We start from the raw sequence: 18,726 nt of genomic DNA on the forward strand, positions 1-18,726 counted from the left end.
TGTCTCCAAGCACCAAGCTTGGGCTTGGGCAAATCCTACCAACTGACCACTGAGAGCTAGAACCAGGTCTAACTGGTAGGTGATACCCAGCCACTCGATCTTGCTAGACAAGCCTCCCCAGACTTTGTGAATGAAGGCCAGGGAAGAGAAATGTTGCACTGATTCCCTTTTGAGCTACTTTTTTCTTGTTGCAAAAAGTGCTTATTTCAGCATCCATCATCTCCCTCTTTGTTATATAGACAAGCCACCCTGTCAGAAGATTTGTGCTGTTATTATGTGTTTGTTTATTATTAATTTATTTCTCCTATAAGTAAATGTGTTCACAACATTCCATTGGGGAATCTTAATTGTCACATAAATGTCATCTTATGTAAATCGAATATTTATCTTTCCACGGAACTGGGTGGAAAGAAAAGAAAGAACAAACAACCTTCAGTCTTGGAGAGGGAAGGCGGTTCCTATCTATGTTCACAACTCACCCATGTGCCTCCAAAGCCAAAGGTGAGCTTAAAAAATTATTCTATCATTTTTGAGAGGAAACCGAAAGGGAAGGGGAAGAAAAAGTTGGCAACGGTGATTTGGGGATATTGGGCCAGGCTCCCAGGTCCCCTCCCCCCGCCCCCCAAATCCTGCCTGAGACTAGACCACCCCCCTCCCCAGCTGGGAGCATCCGGAGAAAGCAGCAGCTTGCCCCTCACTCCTCCCCATCCAGGAGACCAGCCCTACTCCTTCCTCGAGAGAAGGTGAGCGCGGCGGGCGCAACGAGTTGAGTGGGTGTGGCCCGCGGCTCCGGGAACGGACCCAAGGCCCCGCCACCGCCCGCGAGCCGCCCCACAGTCCGCCTGCCTGGCGAGCGCAAGCTCTTCTTCCAGAAACTGCGAGGATCCGAGCGCACTGTTTGTGCACCACAAGGTCAAGTCGGGAAGTGGAGCCGGAGGAGGAGGGGCGAGGAGGCGAAGGGTGGGGAGAGGGGCGCCCCGCTTCCTCGCCAAGTACCAGCCCTTGGAAGTTGCCCCTCGGTTTTTAACCCTTTAGGGAGAGTGGGAAGGGCAAGCAAGGGGAAGGGGATACCCCGGGGCAAACTCCAACTGGGGCCAAAACGTGCAGCCAGCCACCCACCCATCACTGCGTTCCCAAGCCCCCGGAAATGCGGGGCAGAGCTAGGTGCCAAGAGGCACCCGGGCGGGGGGAGGGGGCGACGAACCCGAAAGGGACCCTCTCTACGGACCGCCCTTCCTTTCTTCAGGTCGCCCACAATTTCAAGTTTCCCCCGCCCGGGATATTACGTTCCATCTGCTGTGGGTGGGGGAGGAGGGCCGCGCCCCCTCCCCCTGACTCTCGCGCGCCCCTCCCCTACGGTCCTGCCAGCACACTTTCTGCTCACTTCTGGCGCTGTAAAACGCCACGCGATTTATTCGATTCGCATTTTTAAACCAGCGATTCAGGAGCAGGGCCTAGGGCAAGGGTCTTCCAGCGCCAGAGCCCGGGGAGGCGGGTTGCTTAGTGCAAACCTCGTTTCCCTCCGCGAGTGTCGCCTTCAGGCTGTTATTTGCAAAGAAACGTCTTTTTGACGCAGGGAGAAATGGCAAATTTTAAGTACGTCATTAATATGGCGCCAAAAGACTTTTTTAAGTATAAGCCTTTTTTTTTTTTTTTAAGGTTGCGGGGGGCGCCGCCCGGGTCTGGGGCGCGAAGGGGGCGGGGTGTGAGCAGAAAGTGTGAGTGAGAGAGTGGAGGGGCGGGGTATGTGTGTGAGTGTGTGAAGTGTGAGCAGACCTGATGGGACTTGTACGGGCGCAGCCGCCGCTCGGGCCCGGCCCTGGGGACAGGGCGGGCTAGGGGCGCCCCAGAGCCCGTGGGGAGTCCAGGCTGGAGGTGCAGGCAGGCGGGCGGCCAGCAGGGCAGCCTCCCTCCCGAGGCCTGCAGCGCTACCTGGACCAGCTGCCGAAGCCAAACAACTGGGCTTAGGGAGGGGGAGGCGGGCGACTGGGGGTGTCAGGAGTGGAGATCCGAGTGAATAAGAAAAAAGTGGCTACTCCCCTCTCCCTTGCTCCTCCCGCCCGCCCCCACCCCCACCCCAACACATTTTTTTTTTCTAAAGAGATCACAAGGAAGTCTTGGTTTAAAAAGAAACAGAAACATACACAGGGGGGTTGGTGAATGGTGCCGACCGCGGCCATCGCAGTTGGAGGCTATATTTTGGGGAGGGTGAGTAGCGTCCATGGAGTTACTTTGCGCCCACTCCTAACGGCAAGGGCTCGGATCCGGTGAGCTGACCTTCCCCGGCTGGGGTGCGGGGCTGGGGACGCCGCGGGGCCCGTCGCCTCCCTCGCCGCGACCCCGGATGGATGCGCGCCCCCTGCCCGCCCGCGCCGGCCCCAGGAGCTCCGGATTTCGGGAGCATCCTTCCCGCGCCGGCCCCTGCCGCGGCGCGTAGCCGAGGGCAGCGCCCCTCGGAAGGGCACCGCGGAGCAAGGTAAGATCCAGCCCCCGGCGATGGGCCCTGCGCATCTCCACGGTGTTATTTTGTGTTTTTGCAACAGATCTGCCAGCGCTCCTCGCTCCCTCGCTCGCTCTCTTGCTCACTCGCTCCCTCTCTCTCCTGCTGGCTGCCTGTTCTAGGAAGCCAGCGCGCGGGGGGGAGGGGGGATGCACAGCACCGGGGAGAGAGATTGCGCATGTTGGTCAGTCGTGTTTTAAAGAGTACATTGCGGGGAGGCTGAGAGGGGCGCATGCAACAACAACTTTTGGAAGGGTGAGCTTGGCGACCTTCTTTATTAATGACTGCGGCAAAGCGCCCCCGGGCCGGCGAGGGGCTGCGAGAGGGCGGGGGCGCACCGGGGCTGCAACTTGCCCCGCGGGCTCCAGCGGGGCGGAGGGACTGCGGCGGGAGACCGGTGCAGAGGGGAGATCGCGCGGCCGGGGACGGGGGTTTCGAGGACCTGGAGCTAACTGCCCTCCTGTCACCCCGAGTTTCATTTTGTTGATACGCAGCACGTCCGGGCGCCGAACCGGGCTGAGCCGGTGCACATGACCCCGCACTAGGCTCACGTGCAGGCGGCCCCGGTCCTAGACACCTTCCGGGGGCCACCGCCTCCGCCCAGTCGCCCCCTCTCCCTGCTAGCTGCACGCGGGCGCTGCACGCGGGGGCAGCATGTTCAGCTCCCGGGCGCGGAGGCTCTGCACAAATTAAACAGTTTTTTTGGAGGGGTGGGGGACGCCCTTTCCAGGTGAGTATTGAGGGTGCGCAGCCCGGTGCGGGGGAGGTGCGGGCTGGGGTCGGGGGCTGCTCCCCCCTCCAAGGCTGCGCGGGAGTCCAGCGGGGGAGAAGCGCTGAGAGAGTGGAAATGTACCGGCGGCGGCCGGAGCGGCGGGTGCGCGCCCGCGGGGCGACGGCAGGGGGCGTGGCCCTTGTTTACCTTCTCCCAACTCAGCCGGTTCGTGTCCCGCTCCGGGGATGGTTATGCAGTCCCCGGCCCTCCTTCTCCGCCCCTACGCCCTGGGTAGTACCGGGAAGACGTAGGCAAGTGGCGGCCCCAGCCTGGGACTTACACACCTGACCCCCAAATGAGTGACAGTGCAGCCCCCGCCCCCACCAAACGCCGCTGCAGTCCCTCTCCCGGATCCCCGGCCCGGCCCCGCCCCCGGCAGTGGCATCTTCCCGGCCTCACCTCCTTCCTCCCTCTTCCTCCTTCTCTCCCTCCCTCCTTCCCACCCACTCTCCTGCGCCTGCGGAGCGGCTCCCGCCTGCCTCCTCCCTGCCTGTGTGCAGACTTGTGGCTCCCTCCGGTCCCTTCCCGCCTATCCCTGGGCGCTGAGACACCCTCTTCTCCAGGCCAAGGAATGAGAGGGGTTAGCTTGGTAATCAGTAGTTGTTATGTCAGAAGATGGGGATGCCTGCGAGACAGGCAGGAAGGCTTCACTGTAGCTTCCAGAGGCCCAGGACCACCCCCACCCCCCCACGAACCCTTTTCCCCAGCACACAGAGCTGCTCACCCCCCCAAGGCGCTCCGCCGCCCTCACCCGCATCACCTAACCTCCTTCCCCCACCCTGGGCGTCTCGTCCACCTCCCGGCACCACCCCCGGCCCGAACCGCCTCTTGCCCTTCCTTCGCCTGGGCCGGAGCCCCCCGCAGCCACCTCCGGCTCCTCCTCCCGGCTCCTGCGGTCGGAATCACGCCGGCGCGCCTCCAGCTTGCCGTCCCGCGGACTACCTCCAGGGGCAGGCTGGAGGCGCGTGCCACCAACTCCTGCCCCCGCCCCCCACCACCTCCAACCCAATCTCCACAGCCTCTGCTGCCCGCCGGGGCACTTGACTTTTTTTTTTTACCACCTTCGCCGCAAGTCTCGTGCTCAGGGCTGGTGGGGGCGGGAAGGGCCATGTTTCTCTTTGCCCGATGCCAAGAGCAGGCTGCAGTTGGCAACTCCGTCTGCAGATTTGCAAACCTAGCCTTTGCACTTAGCAACAACCCCCGCTTATTTACTGCAGGGTTCCGAGACAAAGTTTCATCCAGGGGCTGAGTTGCAGGGGGTCATCAGGACGCATCTTGTTTGCACTCTGCATTGCCAAGGGGGATGGGGAGGGGCTGAGTGGGCATGGCTGACCTGCTGCCTTGCCTTTGTTGGAAGGAGAGGAGCCCTGAGCTTTGAGCCCAGACAGGCTGTCAGGAGGTCTCCTTTATGGTTCTGTTTGCAGACTGCGTCCTGGGCCCTAGTGGTGGTAGGGACGTCTGGCCCCTCCTCCCAGGGTGGCATTAACTCCCTTCACTGGTAAAATTCCCAGTAGGACATTTGGCAAAAGGGCCGGGCAGGGAGCTGCCAACCGAGTCTGGCCCTGTTTCCTGGGTTCCCAGGGTGCTGGCTTCTCCCCTACCCTGACTTCCTCTCTCACCGTAAGGCCCCAAGCGAACGCACCATCCCTCCTGTCCCATCTTCCTGGAGCGGGTTGGAACTCGCAGAACCATCTAACAAGCAGAGGAGGGAAATAACAACAGAATAACTGTAAGGGGAAGGAATGAGTAATAAAGCCTACCCAGGCAGGGAGGAGGGCTTTCATGTTTAAGAGATGCTATTTGCTTTTTAGGTCACAGGCTGCAAAAACAGGCTTTGATCCGAAGTGGGGGAATAATTTATTGAGAAAGTTTGCATGGTAGAAAAAAAAGGGATGTTTGTTTGATCTGGAGCCCTCTCAGTTGTCCCAAGTGCTGTTGGCTGTTGTTTAGAGTGGAAAAGCATTTGGTTCCACAGCAAATGCTTCACAGAGGGAAGTCCTTGCCCCAGGCAGCAGGACTTGCAGTGAATGTTGGATTTGAAACTATTTGGCTAGGGGTCTCCCCAACACTTTTGGAGATGAAGTGTTTAAGGATAAAGTTGTTTGGGCTCAGGATGCAGCAAATGTTTCCAGAACATTTCCCATCCAACATGCTTTTCTTTTTCCTAAATTGCCTGGCTAAACGGCCAGTAATACTGATCCAAGAGGCTGTCAGAAATCTTCACTTAGTTTTCATTGACAGGTGAGGTGAGACTGCTGGTCCCCAGCCCCCAGGTGCACCTGAGTCTTGAGGTTAGGCTTTTGACACTGACTTCCATGTCCTTGAAGTTGGGGGCAGGGTGTTGTGGTTAACGGGGAGCTAGTTGTCCTATACCCAAGATCCAGGTCAGAGGCTTCCAGTCCAAATTCTTCACAGCTCATCCAGCAGGCTCTTTGTGGGCTTCAACTTCTCCCTTTAGATTGTTCAAGGGGAGGCCATGTCAGCAGTGCGAGGTGTGTGGTGGGTACCCCTGGCTTTCCCGTCCTCCACACAGGATCCTTACCATGTGATCAAAGCTTAGAAACCTAGGAAAGTTCTCAGACAACCCACAGGAATCTAGAGTGCCCCAGCCACACCTGAGTTGTAGGCCTGTGTGTTGTAGCCCGGTGGGATGGGGTACACTATCTGGAGCTGAGGTTTGGATGCTGGCTATGCAGTCCCCAGTCGTGACAGTTATCCTGTGTCTCAGTTTCTTCATCTACAAGTAGAGTTAGTAACAGAACCTACCTCATGGTGGGTGTATGAATTAAGCCATATTGCACAAAGAAGATTAAACCCAAAGCCAGGCATGTGGTCGTAAGCACTTGGTTAGTATAAGTCATTCTTACTGTTAATATTAATGATCTGGAGAGAGCCCAAATGTAGCTTTGAACTTTGATCTCTCCCCTTTAGGCTAGGCTGAAGAGCTAGCTCCCTTCTCTGAAGAAGGGATCAGAAGGATCCTGCAGTTGCCAATGGGCAGCCATCTGTGGGAGCAAGCGGATTGAGCTCTGCCATCTCTGAGGTGGAGAGTAGGGTGAGAGGTGCTGAAGGACAAAGTAGACAAAGCCCCTTTCATTCTCCCAGGATCCCCTTGGTGTGTCCCCAGAATTGGGTCTGGAGGGTGGGTGTGGGCAGCATCTCCTAAGGGAGCTGGGTGCACTCTGGGACACTTGGCATTGCAGGTGGGCAGTGATGGATGTCAGAGGAGAGTGCAGGCTTCCCTGTGCTTGGAGAAGCAAGTTTGAGGATCTGTGTGTACAAAATCATTCTTGTAATGGCAATTATTGTCCCCGAGAAGGCATTAAAGTTAATGAGAGATAGGAAAGAGTGGGGCTCTGACCCCCGTTTAAAGACATTTAAGAGTGTGCAGTTCTTGTTTTCTGAATGTCTGGCCTTCCCGACACAAGGAGGCTCTGAGGACAGGTTTTCCAGCCGAAATATCATTAAATTGTATTAGCATCTTATTACACACACGCCTTAGTGGTCTGCCTCAGACAGGGAGAGTTTTTGTTTCTCTTTGAAAGATTGTGTCTGGAATGGTAAATTGCCTGCTTGAAAGCTTCCCCCACCCCCTTTTTTAAAGAGGAAGACGAAATCCTGCTGTGTATGGTGGCGGTCAGGGCAGGCCTGGTGGCCCCAGAGAGGAGAGTCCGGAGGCCAGGTTGGGGCATTTTAACTGCCCAGGGAGCGGCTGTCGTAGCAGGCCTGAAAGGCCCACTGTTCCCAGGGTCAGCTGGAAGGGCGTTAATGGAGGCCCAGGGTGTTTATTTGAGTTTATTTGCAGAAAGGTCTTTAAAGGGGGCTGGCATTGGGCATTGGTGTTTCAAGTCCAGATCCGAGGCCCCCACTAAGACCAATGACTAGTGCTGCCAAGAAAACATCTGCCATCAAATTGCTGCCCTATTACTGAGTTGACATTGATCATTAGCCAGGAGCCCAACCAAATAAAGCCTCTTGGAAAATGTGTGAGGTTAAGATGGGGAAGGGGGCTGTGAAAACAGGATGAAATCTTGGGCTGGGGTGTTTGTTCCTGCAAGCTACAGGCAGGCCAGCTGGGCTGTGTGGTCTCCACACTTCTAGAGGGAGGGGGCAAGAATACACTCGCTATTATGCGCTGCGTACAACGTGAGGAGGGCCATTGGGACTCCGGCAGGGATCCAGACAGACTTACTCTCATGGAACTTACATTCTGGAGGAGAAGGATATTCAACAAGTAGATCAACAAACACAAATGACGATGGATGCTGTGAAGAAGTTGAATAACGGGGTGATGAGCTTTCTTTAGATGAGGCCCTCCGCATAGACCTCTGACATTTAAGCTGAAAGATAAAATGTTGGACGTGCATAGACTGCGTCAACCATTATAGGTAGAGAGCACAGCCTGTGCATAGATCTCGAGGCATGGATTATTGAGCTTGTTGCAGGAAATGAAAGGGGGACTGTGTGGCTGGAAAGTGCTGGGGAAGGGGTAGTGGTCCATATGGACTTGTCGAGGTAGGTGAGGGCCAGATGTGTAGGGTCTTGTGATCAGGAGCTTGAGTTTTGTCCTTTGGCCAGTAGGGAAGCGTTGAAAAGATTTTAAACGGGCATGACATGGTCTGATTTATACTTTTTAAAGATAATTCTGGCTGCTGCGTGGATCCTGGATTATGGGAGAACGACAGTAGAAGCTGGGCGATAAATGAGGAGTCAGGCAAGACGAGACTGGCTCGGACTAGTGTGTATAAGTAGAAATGGAGTAAAGGGGGTGGATTCATGGTATATTCTGGAGAGAGAGCCCACTGGACTAGCCAAGGGTTGGTTGGCTGCGGGGTAGATAGAGGATGCACAGAGAGGCCGTAGGCTGCTGCTGCATTGAGGAGACCCTATGATACCCACACTGCAAAGGAGAGATTCCTATCAGTGTGTCCATGCTGGGGATGGTGTGGGAGGTAGAAATGGAAGGAAAAGTGGACCCTTTCTTTCCTAGAGTCTCCTTTGTAGGAAAGGTTTCCGGAGCACTTTCTGTCCCCAAAAGCAAGTGCCTTGTGACACTAAGGGATTTTCACAGAACAGATCTTGCTTTGGGAAAGATTAGAGGGGCCAGGGGAGAAGGAAAACCTAGAGACTAAGATCAAGTCTCAGCACCCACAGCCCCCACCTGCGTTTGCAGCCCTGGATTTCAGCTCTAGTGGAGTCCTCCCTGTCCTTCTTGCTGAGGTGGAGAGGGGCATTCGTGAGGTGAAGGGTTGTCCCACAAGAAAGCCCAGGCATCATCTGGGCCTCCATTAGCCACTGATGGTGGAGGCTCACCGGAGGCAGGGAGGCCCTTGGAACAGAGTTAGTTCAAAGGAAAGAAGATTCACTCACAAAACAGTGACTTCCCTCTGAAGCCTAGTTATTATTCTAATTAAGCCACCACAAAATCTGTTCTCTTAATAACACCCTGCCCAGGAGGACTCTGCGCTGTTCCACGGAGGGCAGGTTGGACAGGGAGCCGGCTGAGGGTCGGGTGCAGGTCTTCATGCTGGCTGATCACTGATCCTGGGCAGCAGGAAAGAGCATTATGAGACAGGTGGCAGCAGTCAGGGATCCTGTTATAGAGGCCCTTCCTTACTATACATTGTCACAGCTCCCTCTGAGGAGCCTTTCAGGTAGGTGCTGGTAGAAAGACTCACCACCTGGCCCAAAGGTATTAACTGGCACCTATGTGGAGAGCAAACCACTGGGCTAAGGGCTTTACGCTGCTCTCATTTATTCTCACCAGCTGATTCTGGCCCAGAGATGTGTTTAGTTTGGCCCTCTCAAAGTGTTTTAAAAATTCTGAGTCATTTGCCAATATTTTAAGTTCAGGAGATTTATGTAAAAATTCAGGTCCAGTTGGCCTTCTCTGGGAGGTGTGTCTTTCCCCGTGGTCTCTGATCTAGTGAGGGGTGGAGCTAGGCTTTGAAGCCAGTACCCCTGAATCTAGAGCTCCTGCTTTTATGCTATGGGAGAGCCTGGCTTGGAGGTGCCTGCTTTGCAGGAAATGAACAGAAATGCAATTCCTGGACAGCCTATTGCCGGAGAAAATAGCTGGGTGAATTTATAGTACCTCTCCCCTCCTCTTACCCTACCCGTGGCAGGGCTGGATTGGCAAGATGTGGGCTATAGTCAGGGTTCTGTTGAAGTCACCTTTGACACTCTCAGACCCCAGATGACAGTGAGGATGGGCTGCTGTGGGTAGTGGAGCATTATTGCCCCGTTTGTTCTACGACCTGGGCCGCTGATTGCACTCTGCTGCACAGTGGCAGGGAGGTCTAAAGGTCAAGAGTGTGGTCTCCTGAGCCAGATTTGCTACAAGCACTAGTCTTGGGCAAGTCACTTAAGCTCTCAGCTTCGTTTTTATCTGCAAAAGGGAAGCAACTGTCATGGTCACTGGCATCGAAGTTCTGTTTGTTCTGAGGGTTTAATGAAGTCCCTGTGTACCAGGACATCCTCCTCCCCTGCTGCAGTGAGTGCTTAGTAATTTTAGTCCTGTTGTTCCAGCCTCCCTGCGTGCCATCCATGCTGCTCACACCACCAGGAGTCTCTCTGTACCTCCACACCCTCTGCAGAGCACTTGTCCACGCACCTTTGGAGCTGGGCAACAAGCAGCCTCAATGAACCTTCCTGTCATCCTGATCCTGCTGTTGGGGAACACTGGGGTGGAGAGAAGCTCCTAGCTGAGGTCAAGTCCAAGGCAGGCGGGACCCCCTGGTCAACTCAGAGGTCTGGATAGTCGCGCCCTGCCTAATGCTCCCTGGTCTCTCTGGGCCACAGTAGGAGAAGGGGAATCCCAGGCCTGGCATGGGCAGACTCGGGGTGGTGACATGGCAGGTAGGATCCCAGGCAGGGTGGGGAGCCTGGCTGGCCTGCAGCAGGGCTGGGCAACAGGGCTTTCTTTCTGTTGACACTGGCTTCTTGTCTTTTGCTACGGGTAGTGAGGCAACTCAGAGTCCAGACTAATAGGAACATGGTGGAAAGCGCTCTGGGCCCCGAGCCCCAGATCTGTTCTCACCTTAGGACTCAGCCTCCGACGAGCTGCGAGACCCAGGGCGTATTAACAAGCCACTCAGTATTCTCCCCTCCAAGTGGGGACAAGAACAGGCTCTGCCACCCTGGACACTCTGCGGGATTAGAGGACCTAGTGGGTAGGAAAGCACTTCCAACAGGCAGGAGCTGACAAAGGCACAAAGGCAGCTCAGCGTGGGCTCAGGGATCAGCCCACGTGGATTCAAATCCCAGTTCAGCCAGTTACTAGCAGGACAAGGCACTGAGCCTCCCCAGTAAGTGAGGCTAATAGCTCACAACTCACCAGGTTGTTAGGAAACAGGAGACAGCGGAGATGGTATGGGTGGAGGAAGCAGCTCAGCGTGGGAGAGCTGCCCTTCTTACCTTAAAGTTAAATACTGCAGTCGAGATAAAGTGAATTTGTAGTATTCTCTGGAGAAGGGCACTGGGAGCGGGAGGGAGCCCAGCCCAGATCCAGTATCCCTGGGCCTGGTGTATCTATGGGACCCAGCTTGGAGCCTCCCTGCCCCCACCCCCATTTCCACACTCTTCTAGCCACTCCTCTCAGATGTGTCCTCAGTGCTGTTCTTGCTGGCTTGTCCTTTAAACCAGATAGCATGGTCCTACTGGAAAAATCAATCTTGTTTCCTCCGCCTTCCCCACCTCAGGCACCCAGCAGGGCACCCATTGCAACTGAGTGGGAGTGGATTCTCTGATGGGCCTGAGTTTCCTCAAGTGGAAGCTGGGGCTGGCCAGGTCCTAGTTACTGTTCAGTCTGGGCTTTTGACCACCCCCCACCCTGCTGCCCTCCCTCTCTGTCTTAGGCTCCTGCTCCTCTGAGACTCTGGGCTCAGGAGATAGGAGATGCAGCCTCCTCTCCCCAACCCCATTCCTCCCTAGGGTGGGTGGAGAGGGGGTGGGGCTGGCTGAGGAGAAGCCTGGGGCAGGGCCTTGTTCTCATTCTGCTTCAGGCGGGTGTGGGGAGGTAGGTACTGGTGATTTTAAGAGAGATTGAAGATTTCCCATTCCGCCTGTTAGTGTAATGGGACCTGCCTTTTGTTGCAGATGGAAGAGAAGAGGCGAAAATACTCCATCAGCAGCGACAACTCCGACACCACTGACAGTAAGACCTTCCATTTGGGTTCCTACAGGGAAAGCATTTGAGTCATCACTGGGCCCTCAGGCCCAGAGTGGGGAAGGCTGCCCCATGGTCTCAGTGTTGACAAAAGCGTGAGCTAGATCAGATCCCTCTGCTCCTAAGAGAGTCCCCACACCACCCTGGCCTCCAGGGTCTTGCTGTCCTCCTTACTTTACTCCCCTTTTCCCTCCAGGTCTCAGCTCCCCTCTGAGCCTTTACATACGTGGCTCTTAGGTTCCTGTCCTTGTGGCCCTACTGTTGTGTCAGAGCCTTATAGGACGTCCCCAACCAATAGGAAACCTGTCACTATTGTAATTACCTGATAAGTATCATTCCTAACCACTGGTAAGCTCCTTGATAGAAGGGTTATGTCTTATTCACTGCCTTATCTCCAGCTAGATCAGGCACATAATAGGTGTTCAGTAAATATTTGCTGAAGATATTATTGGAGTCTGCCTTTCATGGGATCTTGGTAATAGAATCTCAGAGGTAGACTTACGTATGGGCTAGGGGTGTCATTTAGATGTCTAGGGGGTGGGGGACATTGTCAAGGAGGAAATGGAGTTTAGAGAGCCTTTTCCGAGAGCTTTTCTGTAGTAGCAGAAGGCAGCTCTTCTCAGCTGCCCCAAGAACCTGGGCCTGTATCAGCCGGTTGGAGTAAGGAATTCCATTCTGCCCTGTGGGAGAGACACACTGCCAGGAGTATCCCTCCTCATTTGTGGTATATCCCGGTGGAAGCCCAGGCTGAGGAAGAGGCCATACTGCCAAGGAGGCTGGGCCTGGAGTTCTACAACTCTAGACCTTGGTTTGTTCACATGTGTGGTGAGCACCTGGGATTAGGGAGATCTCCAAGGCCTCCTAGAGCTCCCAGAGTTTTGCAACGCACCCCCCAGAACCTGAGGCAGATGAACTAGAATGGTGGGGGTCAGGTCCCAGTCCCTTCTCCTCCAGGTCTCATGTGTGTCCTTTGGGGTCTGTTTGCTCCGCTTGGCTCTGGCGTCTAACCTGGCCAGTCAGTCCTTCCTGCCTGCGGCAAGAGATCACAGCGTCAGGCGCTCTGTGGCTACAACCACGCTGCCTGTGGCCTGGCTCAGCACAGCCAAAAAGAACCGCATCCTCTACTTCTAACTTTATTACAGGCAAAGGAACCCTTGAGGGCGGAGCACCTGCAGGGGTGGGTGTCTGGGCAGCTGAGCCCTGTAGCTGCCTCGGAGTTGGGCCAGGCTGTAGCATGCTCCTTCTCCACCTTTCCTCCACTGTGCCCACCTATGACTGCTGCTCCTTTGACCCATAGGGCTGGAAGCCACAGCCTTGTTGTCCAGTAAGGGCTTAGACCCTCATAATAATTGCTCATGCTTATTAAGGCAGCACCGTGTGCCAGGGACTATGCTAAGACTTTACAGGTATGATATCTAATTCTCACAGTAACCCTTTGAAGATAGTTATTCTCTTACCCCCATTTTATAGAAGAGCAAACTGAGGCTCAGAGAGATTAAGCCGTTTGGCCGGATGACGAGCAGTTAAGTGGCTGAGCCAGGCTCAAGCCTGGTCCGTGGGTCTGCTTTAGAGCACTACTATTCCAGCTGCCCTGTCCTACCTCTATCTACCCATTTGGCATCACGCCAAGGAGGAAGCAGAGGACCAGAGAGTGCAGAGGATTTGTCATGGGTCACACGGGAAGCTAGTGATTAGTCCTAGTCACCGCCTTTTATTTTCCAAGCCCCTTCTAGTTGATGAGTGGAGGAGGCATCATGTCCCCACTCATCATTTGAAAGGCTCAGAGCAGGGACAGTTCACCAGGTGCTCACAGAGGTGTTCACCTCCTGAACCTTCAAGCTAGAGCTTTCCTCACAGGCTTCCTATCCTTGGACCGCAGGTGGATGGTGTTCCTGGCCTTGCAAGAGCTGCTAATGAGCTGTGTTCTCTCTGTAGGTCACACTACATCTGCCTCAAGATGCTCCAAACTGCCCAGCAACACCAAGTCGGGCTGGCCCCGGCAGAACGAAAAGAAGCCCTCAGAGGTGAGTAGTGCAAGTGTCCTGGAGGAAGATGAAGCAGAGGTGGGGAGGTGACAGGAGCAGAGACCTGGGGCGAATGAGGGAGAGTGAGCCTTGCAGATGTGTGGGGGAAGAGCACTCCTGGCAAAGGGCACAGTCATTGCCAAGTGAGGCCGGTGTTGCTAAGTGGAATTGATGGGAGGGGAGAGGGGGTGTCGCTCTCTTAGCCTTGTAGGTTGTCGTAAAGATGTTCCTATTGACCTGGACTAGAAGTTTCTTTCCAGGATTATAAGCAGGATAATGACATAGTCTGATGTTTTAATGAAAGGTCCCAGTGGCTACTGTGAGGAGAAGACGGGAATATGGGGGACAAGGGCAGAAGCAGGAAAGATTCTTTTGCAGTTGATCAGGAGACAAACGATGGTGGCTTAGAGCTTGGTGGAGACAGTGCAGTAAGAAGCAGTGGCATGTGATACACTTTAAAGACCAAGCCTTTAAAGGCTGAGTCTTTAAAGTGTATCACATGCCACTGCTTCTTACTGCACTGTCAGGATTGCTGATGTAGGGGCGAAGGATGGGGTCCTCAGAGTCACCCAGTTATCTGCTCCTTATTATGCCTGATTCACATGTGTATGCATTTTAATCCTTCCTTACCTCGACCTGGGATGTCTCCTGTGGCAGGTAGAGGCATTTGGCTCCTGGAGCTGTGGAGAAGAGCATTGGGGTTGGGCTGATGAATGGACATTGGCGTCCAGCTTCCTGCAGCCTCTGAAAAAATCACACCCTAGGGTCTCATTGCTCCCTCTTAGGTCTTCAGCACCTTTCCCTGAGCACAGATGAGGCTGCAAGAGCACCGAATATCTAAGAAGGGGGATTTGAATCTAGACCTCCAGAGAGACATTGCTCTGCAGCCTACAGGGTAGCCAGGCACTGGGCTGGACACTTCGGTTTTTTAATTCTTAAAAGTGGCCCAGAGTCCTCAGTCCTGCTACAATAAGCAAACTGAGGATCCCAAGGTTATATAGCCAAGACTTGAAGTTTTGGGGGCCAACAGTGCCCAGGGTGGGAAGGCCCAGAGTTCTTGGGCTGAGCCCTTGGCTTGGGGTAGGGGAGGGTACTTGTGTTCTCAGTCTGGGGCTCTCCTCTCCCTGCCCTCACCACAGGGGCAATCTTGGTGCTGCTGTCATTAGCCAGCCCCTAGGGGTTCTTCCACAGAATTCTGCATTTGAAAAACGACTCCCCGCCTCCTCCAGGAGGTGGCTGAGCCTAAGACTCTTCCTTTGTGGGAGGCAGGGAACCTTTAAGACCTGATGCCTCCTACCCCCATCCCCCAACCTATTGTCCTCCCTTGCCCCTTGGAGGAGGGGTGGAGATGGAAGGAGATGTCCCCAGGAATGCAGTTAGGACTGGAACGGAAGCTGGAAGCTGGGCATGGGAGGCTCTTAGTGCCCTCCTGGACTAGCCCTGCTCAGTGGGATGTGCCCAGGTGCACTGGGAAGTAGGTGCTAGGAGCCCCTGGGACCACCCCCCCCCACCCTACCATCCCCCCTCTCCTTTCCCACCCACCCCCACCTTGAGATCTATAGAGACTCCTCAATTGTTGCAGTTGAATTAGTAAAACAATAACCACCTTTATGTGTCTTCCTGGTCTTGGGAGGCAGCAATTGTCTTGGCCATTTTGGAAAAGAGGAACCTGCCCTCTGCTTTTTGTGGTTATTCGAGTTGGAGAAAGGTGGAGAAGTTCTGGGAGCTTCTAGGGCCTGGCTCCTTGCCCCACCCCACCCCCTCATTCCCCCTGCTCTGATCCCTGAAAGCACCTGTGGGAGGAGGGGCAGAGATCCCAGGGGCCGGGCTACCATCTACACCCAGGATAGGCTGGGGCCTGGGAGGAAACAGGTGTTAGCAAAGGCCTGGGGGAAAGAGTGATTTGCATGGGGCTGAAAATTCCCCTGCCTCTTGTGTTTTCCAGCTCAGAGCCTTTGAACCTTTCCCCACCTAAAAATAGAATCAAGCCATTGTAAGGGTGTGAGTGCCCAGCCCTGCTGGGGACTGGGCTATGTGCGGCCCTGGGTTCCAGCACAGGAGCCTCTCGGGAGGCTGTGAGGCCTGACTGGGGACACTCGCCCTCAAGTCCTGGGCTACAGGAGTACTGAGGAAGTCTTCCCCGCCTTGAACTGTCGCCAAGGACAAGCTTTTCCTCCCATAGCAGGCTGGAGAGCAGCCTGAGAGGTTTCCCTTGTCCCCTAAGTGAGGAGGCTGAGCCATAGCTGCCATAAATTCCAAGCTATCGTGGGGCAGAGGAAACCGTCAATGAAAGCTTCCAAATTATTTGGCTCATGAGAAGGCGGAGATGAAAGCGAGGATTTGGCGGCAGAGAGAACATTTGCACTAAATCTCGCTGGGCTATTCCTTTCTCTTTCTGTGAATGGGTTGGAGAGAAGGGCCTTTCTAGTCTGCTGGGCCTGGAGGCTCAGGGCTTTGGACCCCCTGATGGGACGGGATCTGGGAGCCCCATCTGCCCTGTCCCTCGGCCCCCCCCCCACCGCCTGCAGTAAGAAGCCTGTAGGGTGTTTGTCAGGCTGGTCACACAGTCTGCTCCATTCTGGCCCAAGTTCCCAGCCAGGATGTTTGCAAATTGATTTGAGTGGTGCAGGAGGCTCCTCCCTGGTGGCTACATGGTCCACTTGTCTTCTCATCTCTGAACATGGATAGTGATGGGGTGAGGGGCTTGCGGCCCAGGAGTACTTAGCAGCAACACTAGCACATAGTGAAGCCAACAGCTATGGAAAAAGCTGGGGTTGGGTTTAGGCGAGACTGGAGGGGCTGCCTCTGTGATGACCTACCAAGGCCCGTCCTTCCCAGGGCACCCTGAGGGTGCCAATCCAGGGACACCCTCTGCACCAGAATATAGTGCCCCGGGGCAGAAAAAAGTGCTCCAACCATGAGTCAGGACCCTGGACAGGGCCGAGGCCCTGAAGCCCAGCTTCTCTTCAGGCCCTTAACCAGTGGGTGGCCTTCTTCAGCTAGAGTGAAAAAGAGTGTGAGCCTCAGTGTTGGGGGCTGAAGGAACAGGCCCTAGGAGTCCTGGGAGGCTGGGTTAGGATTTTTGGTGGAAATACACCAAGATTGGCCCTAGGATCTCCTCTGGCAGAGGAGGATGAAGGTAGGGCTGATCCCAAAGGCACAGACTGCTGCCTTCTGCTGCTCTGCCTGCCTGCAGTATCCCAACAAAGCTGAGATCTGTTCCTTGGGGCTTAAAATTCTGAAGGAGGGGAAGGGATTAGCCTGCCCTGGGGAGGTGGTTTTAGTGGAAAAACTGTGCTGAGGCCTTAGTCCTTGGTCTGGCCCATCTCACCAAATGGCATAATTGTTATTGGTGCTTCAGACTTTGTGGGTCATATCTCTGTGAATCTGATGAAGATCACAGATCTCCATCTTACCTCACCCCCAGGAATTGTGACTTAAATGGTTTGGAGTGGGGCCCAACTACCTGTACTTTTGAACAGCACTCCTGCTGGAAGCCAGGGTTAAATGCTACCATAGACCTTTCTTAATTTGCTCAGGCAGGAGTTCCTGGCTTGGGCCTCCCTGGAAGATCCTGAGTGAGGTTGAGATGCTTTTTAACCTGATTCAGTGACCTAAGCAAAGGCAGTATGTGGGTAGGGGCAGCCCCCCAGCTCACCCCCAACCTACCCACCCCCGCAGCGCCTAGTGGACTGAGAGGTTTCTGCCAAGCCCTCACCCTGGCAGGGCAGATAAGGAAAGCCCTGGAGGCTGCCATCTGTGGCTCTGTCTTCCTCAGGCCAGGCAGAGAAGCAGGTGAGGAGGGCAAGCCAACCCTGGGGGTTTCCCCCCAGGCAAGCTGTCTTGAAATGGAAAGCTGTGTTTTTAAGAAGTCAGCCAGTGGGCAGAGATGTGGGTCTTCAGGACCCAAGAGCTTCTGATTAAACTCAGCAAGCACTAGAGGGTACCTGATAGGCCCTGCCTGGTGCTAGGGGGCCAGAAAATGCAGGCCCTGTCCCCAGGGAGCTTGTCCTCTGGCTGTGGCAGGATGCAGGTGCTACGTAGGAAAGTGTTCGTTATTAGAAGTGCAGCCAGCTTTGCCACCGAGGAGCTCTGTGACCTTGGACAAGTGACTGTTTCTCTCTGAACCTCAGCGTCATCATCTGTGGAGACTTACCCTGCACCCTGCCATGGAGTTTCTGTTCTGTAGATATGACTCTCCTTTCCTGAGGCCTGTTGAGCCTGGGGGTGGGGAGCAATCCCCAACTGAGCAGAAGTGAAGCTGGCCTCCCTGGGACAGAAGCCTGATGGTCCCAGAACAGGGTGGGTGGGAGTCGAGATCCAGCTGTCGGCTCTCTTGTAGGCCTTGGTGACAAACTTATATATCCCTAGATGAGGGAATGAAGCCTCCATGCAGGTTCCACAGGGTCCCTTGACCCGTGCTTAGCTTCTAGCCCCTGGGAACAAGGCCTGGGAGAAAGAGGTGATCCTTGTGGATATCCTCTGTCAACAGTAGGGTGTCCTCAGGACCCAGTGCTGGTGAAAGTTCCTACATAAGGTGGCCTCCCTCCTAGAAAAGGCAGTGAGTGGAGAAGAATGGGGATGCAGTTCATTGGCACGACCCATTGCTTTTAAAAATCGGACCCTTCTACCTTTGGTGAAGGCAGGGTGGCCAGATTGTGTTGGGGGTACAGAACCATAGGATCAATAAGATGCCTTCCTGGAGGAGCAGAGGTATTATCCAGACATTTGACATAATCTTATTTATATTAAATACAATGATGGCATATATTGTAGTAAAATTCAAAATGCCCACAAGCTTGAGAGAGAAAACAGTTTTTGAGCCCTGTTTCTAGCCAGCAGCTCATCTGCTACCCCAGAGCAGGCGGGCAGTGAGGGGAGAACCCTTCCGTTGGGCTAAGCGCCTGCTTGCTGAGCCTCCCGCTGCCTTCCTCTGGGTGGGGAGCAGAATCCACTTCTCTTATAGTGGAAACATTGCTGCTCCCGCCAGCTGGAAAGGCCGCCTGGCCTCTGGGACTTGTCTTGCAAAAGAAATGTGTGCAATAAATTCTCTTTAAGAGCAGGAAGTGCTGTTATCCTTGTGAAAGAGAAAGAGATGGGGGTGTGTGTGTGTGTGTGTGTGTGTGTGTGTGTGTGTGAAGTGTCTGACCAAATGTGGTAGCTTGAATGAGAGACTGGGCAGAGGGTGGCTTTTCTCAGAGCCCTTCTCTGGTGTTTTATGCCTAATTTTAAGTAACTTTGCTTTTGGCTGAGATACTCTTTA

At 54.7% G+C, this 18,726-nt stretch overlaps 2 protein-coding genes across 10 annotated transcripts in view; both read left to right on the forward strand.

Moving 5' to 3' along the window:
* The first annotated feature begins 764 nt into the window (after positions 1–764).
* JADE2 (jade family PHD finger 2) overlaps positions 765–18,726 on the forward strand; it is a 50,684-nt gene continuing 32,722 nt past the window's right edge. The window contains exons 1-4 of one of the 9 annotated variants that reach the window (XM_011362316.2): positions 2,092–2,476; positions 9,801–9,981; positions 11,370–11,427; positions 13,375–13,463. In XM_011362316.2, coding sequence (XP_011360618.1) covers positions 2,349–2,476; positions 9,801–9,981; positions 11,370–11,427; positions 13,375–13,463 — 456 coding nt within the window. In that variant the 5' untranslated portion in view covers positions 2,092–2,348. The other 8 variants (XM_023531920.1, XM_011362321.2, XM_023531921.1 and 5 more) reach the window with 8 other exon arrangements.
* LOC111741143 (formin-like protein 3) lies at positions 3,237–9,794 on the forward strand. Its single transcript, XM_023531922.1, has one exon. The coding sequence runs from the start codon at positions 3,568–3,570 to the stop codon at positions 4,519–4,521; it is 954 nt and encodes a 317-aa protein (XP_023387690.1). The 5' UTR covers positions 3,237–3,567; the 3' UTR covers positions 4,522–9,794.

Source organism: Pteropus vampyrus, unplaced genomic scaffold (genome assembly GCF_000151845.1).
Source record: "Pteropus vampyrus isolate Shadow unplaced genomic scaffold, Pvam_2.0 Scaffold74, whole genome shotgun sequence".
NCBI classification, from domain to species: domain Eukaryota; kingdom Metazoa; phylum Chordata; class Mammalia; order Chiroptera; family Pteropodidae; genus Pteropus; species Pteropus vampyrus.

Excerpts from the sequence above, each read along its gene's own strand:
- LOC111741143 (XM_023531922.1), top strand. The coding sequence starts at position 3,568 with ATGAGTGACAGTGCAGCCCCCGCCCCCACCAAACGCCGCTGCAGTCCC.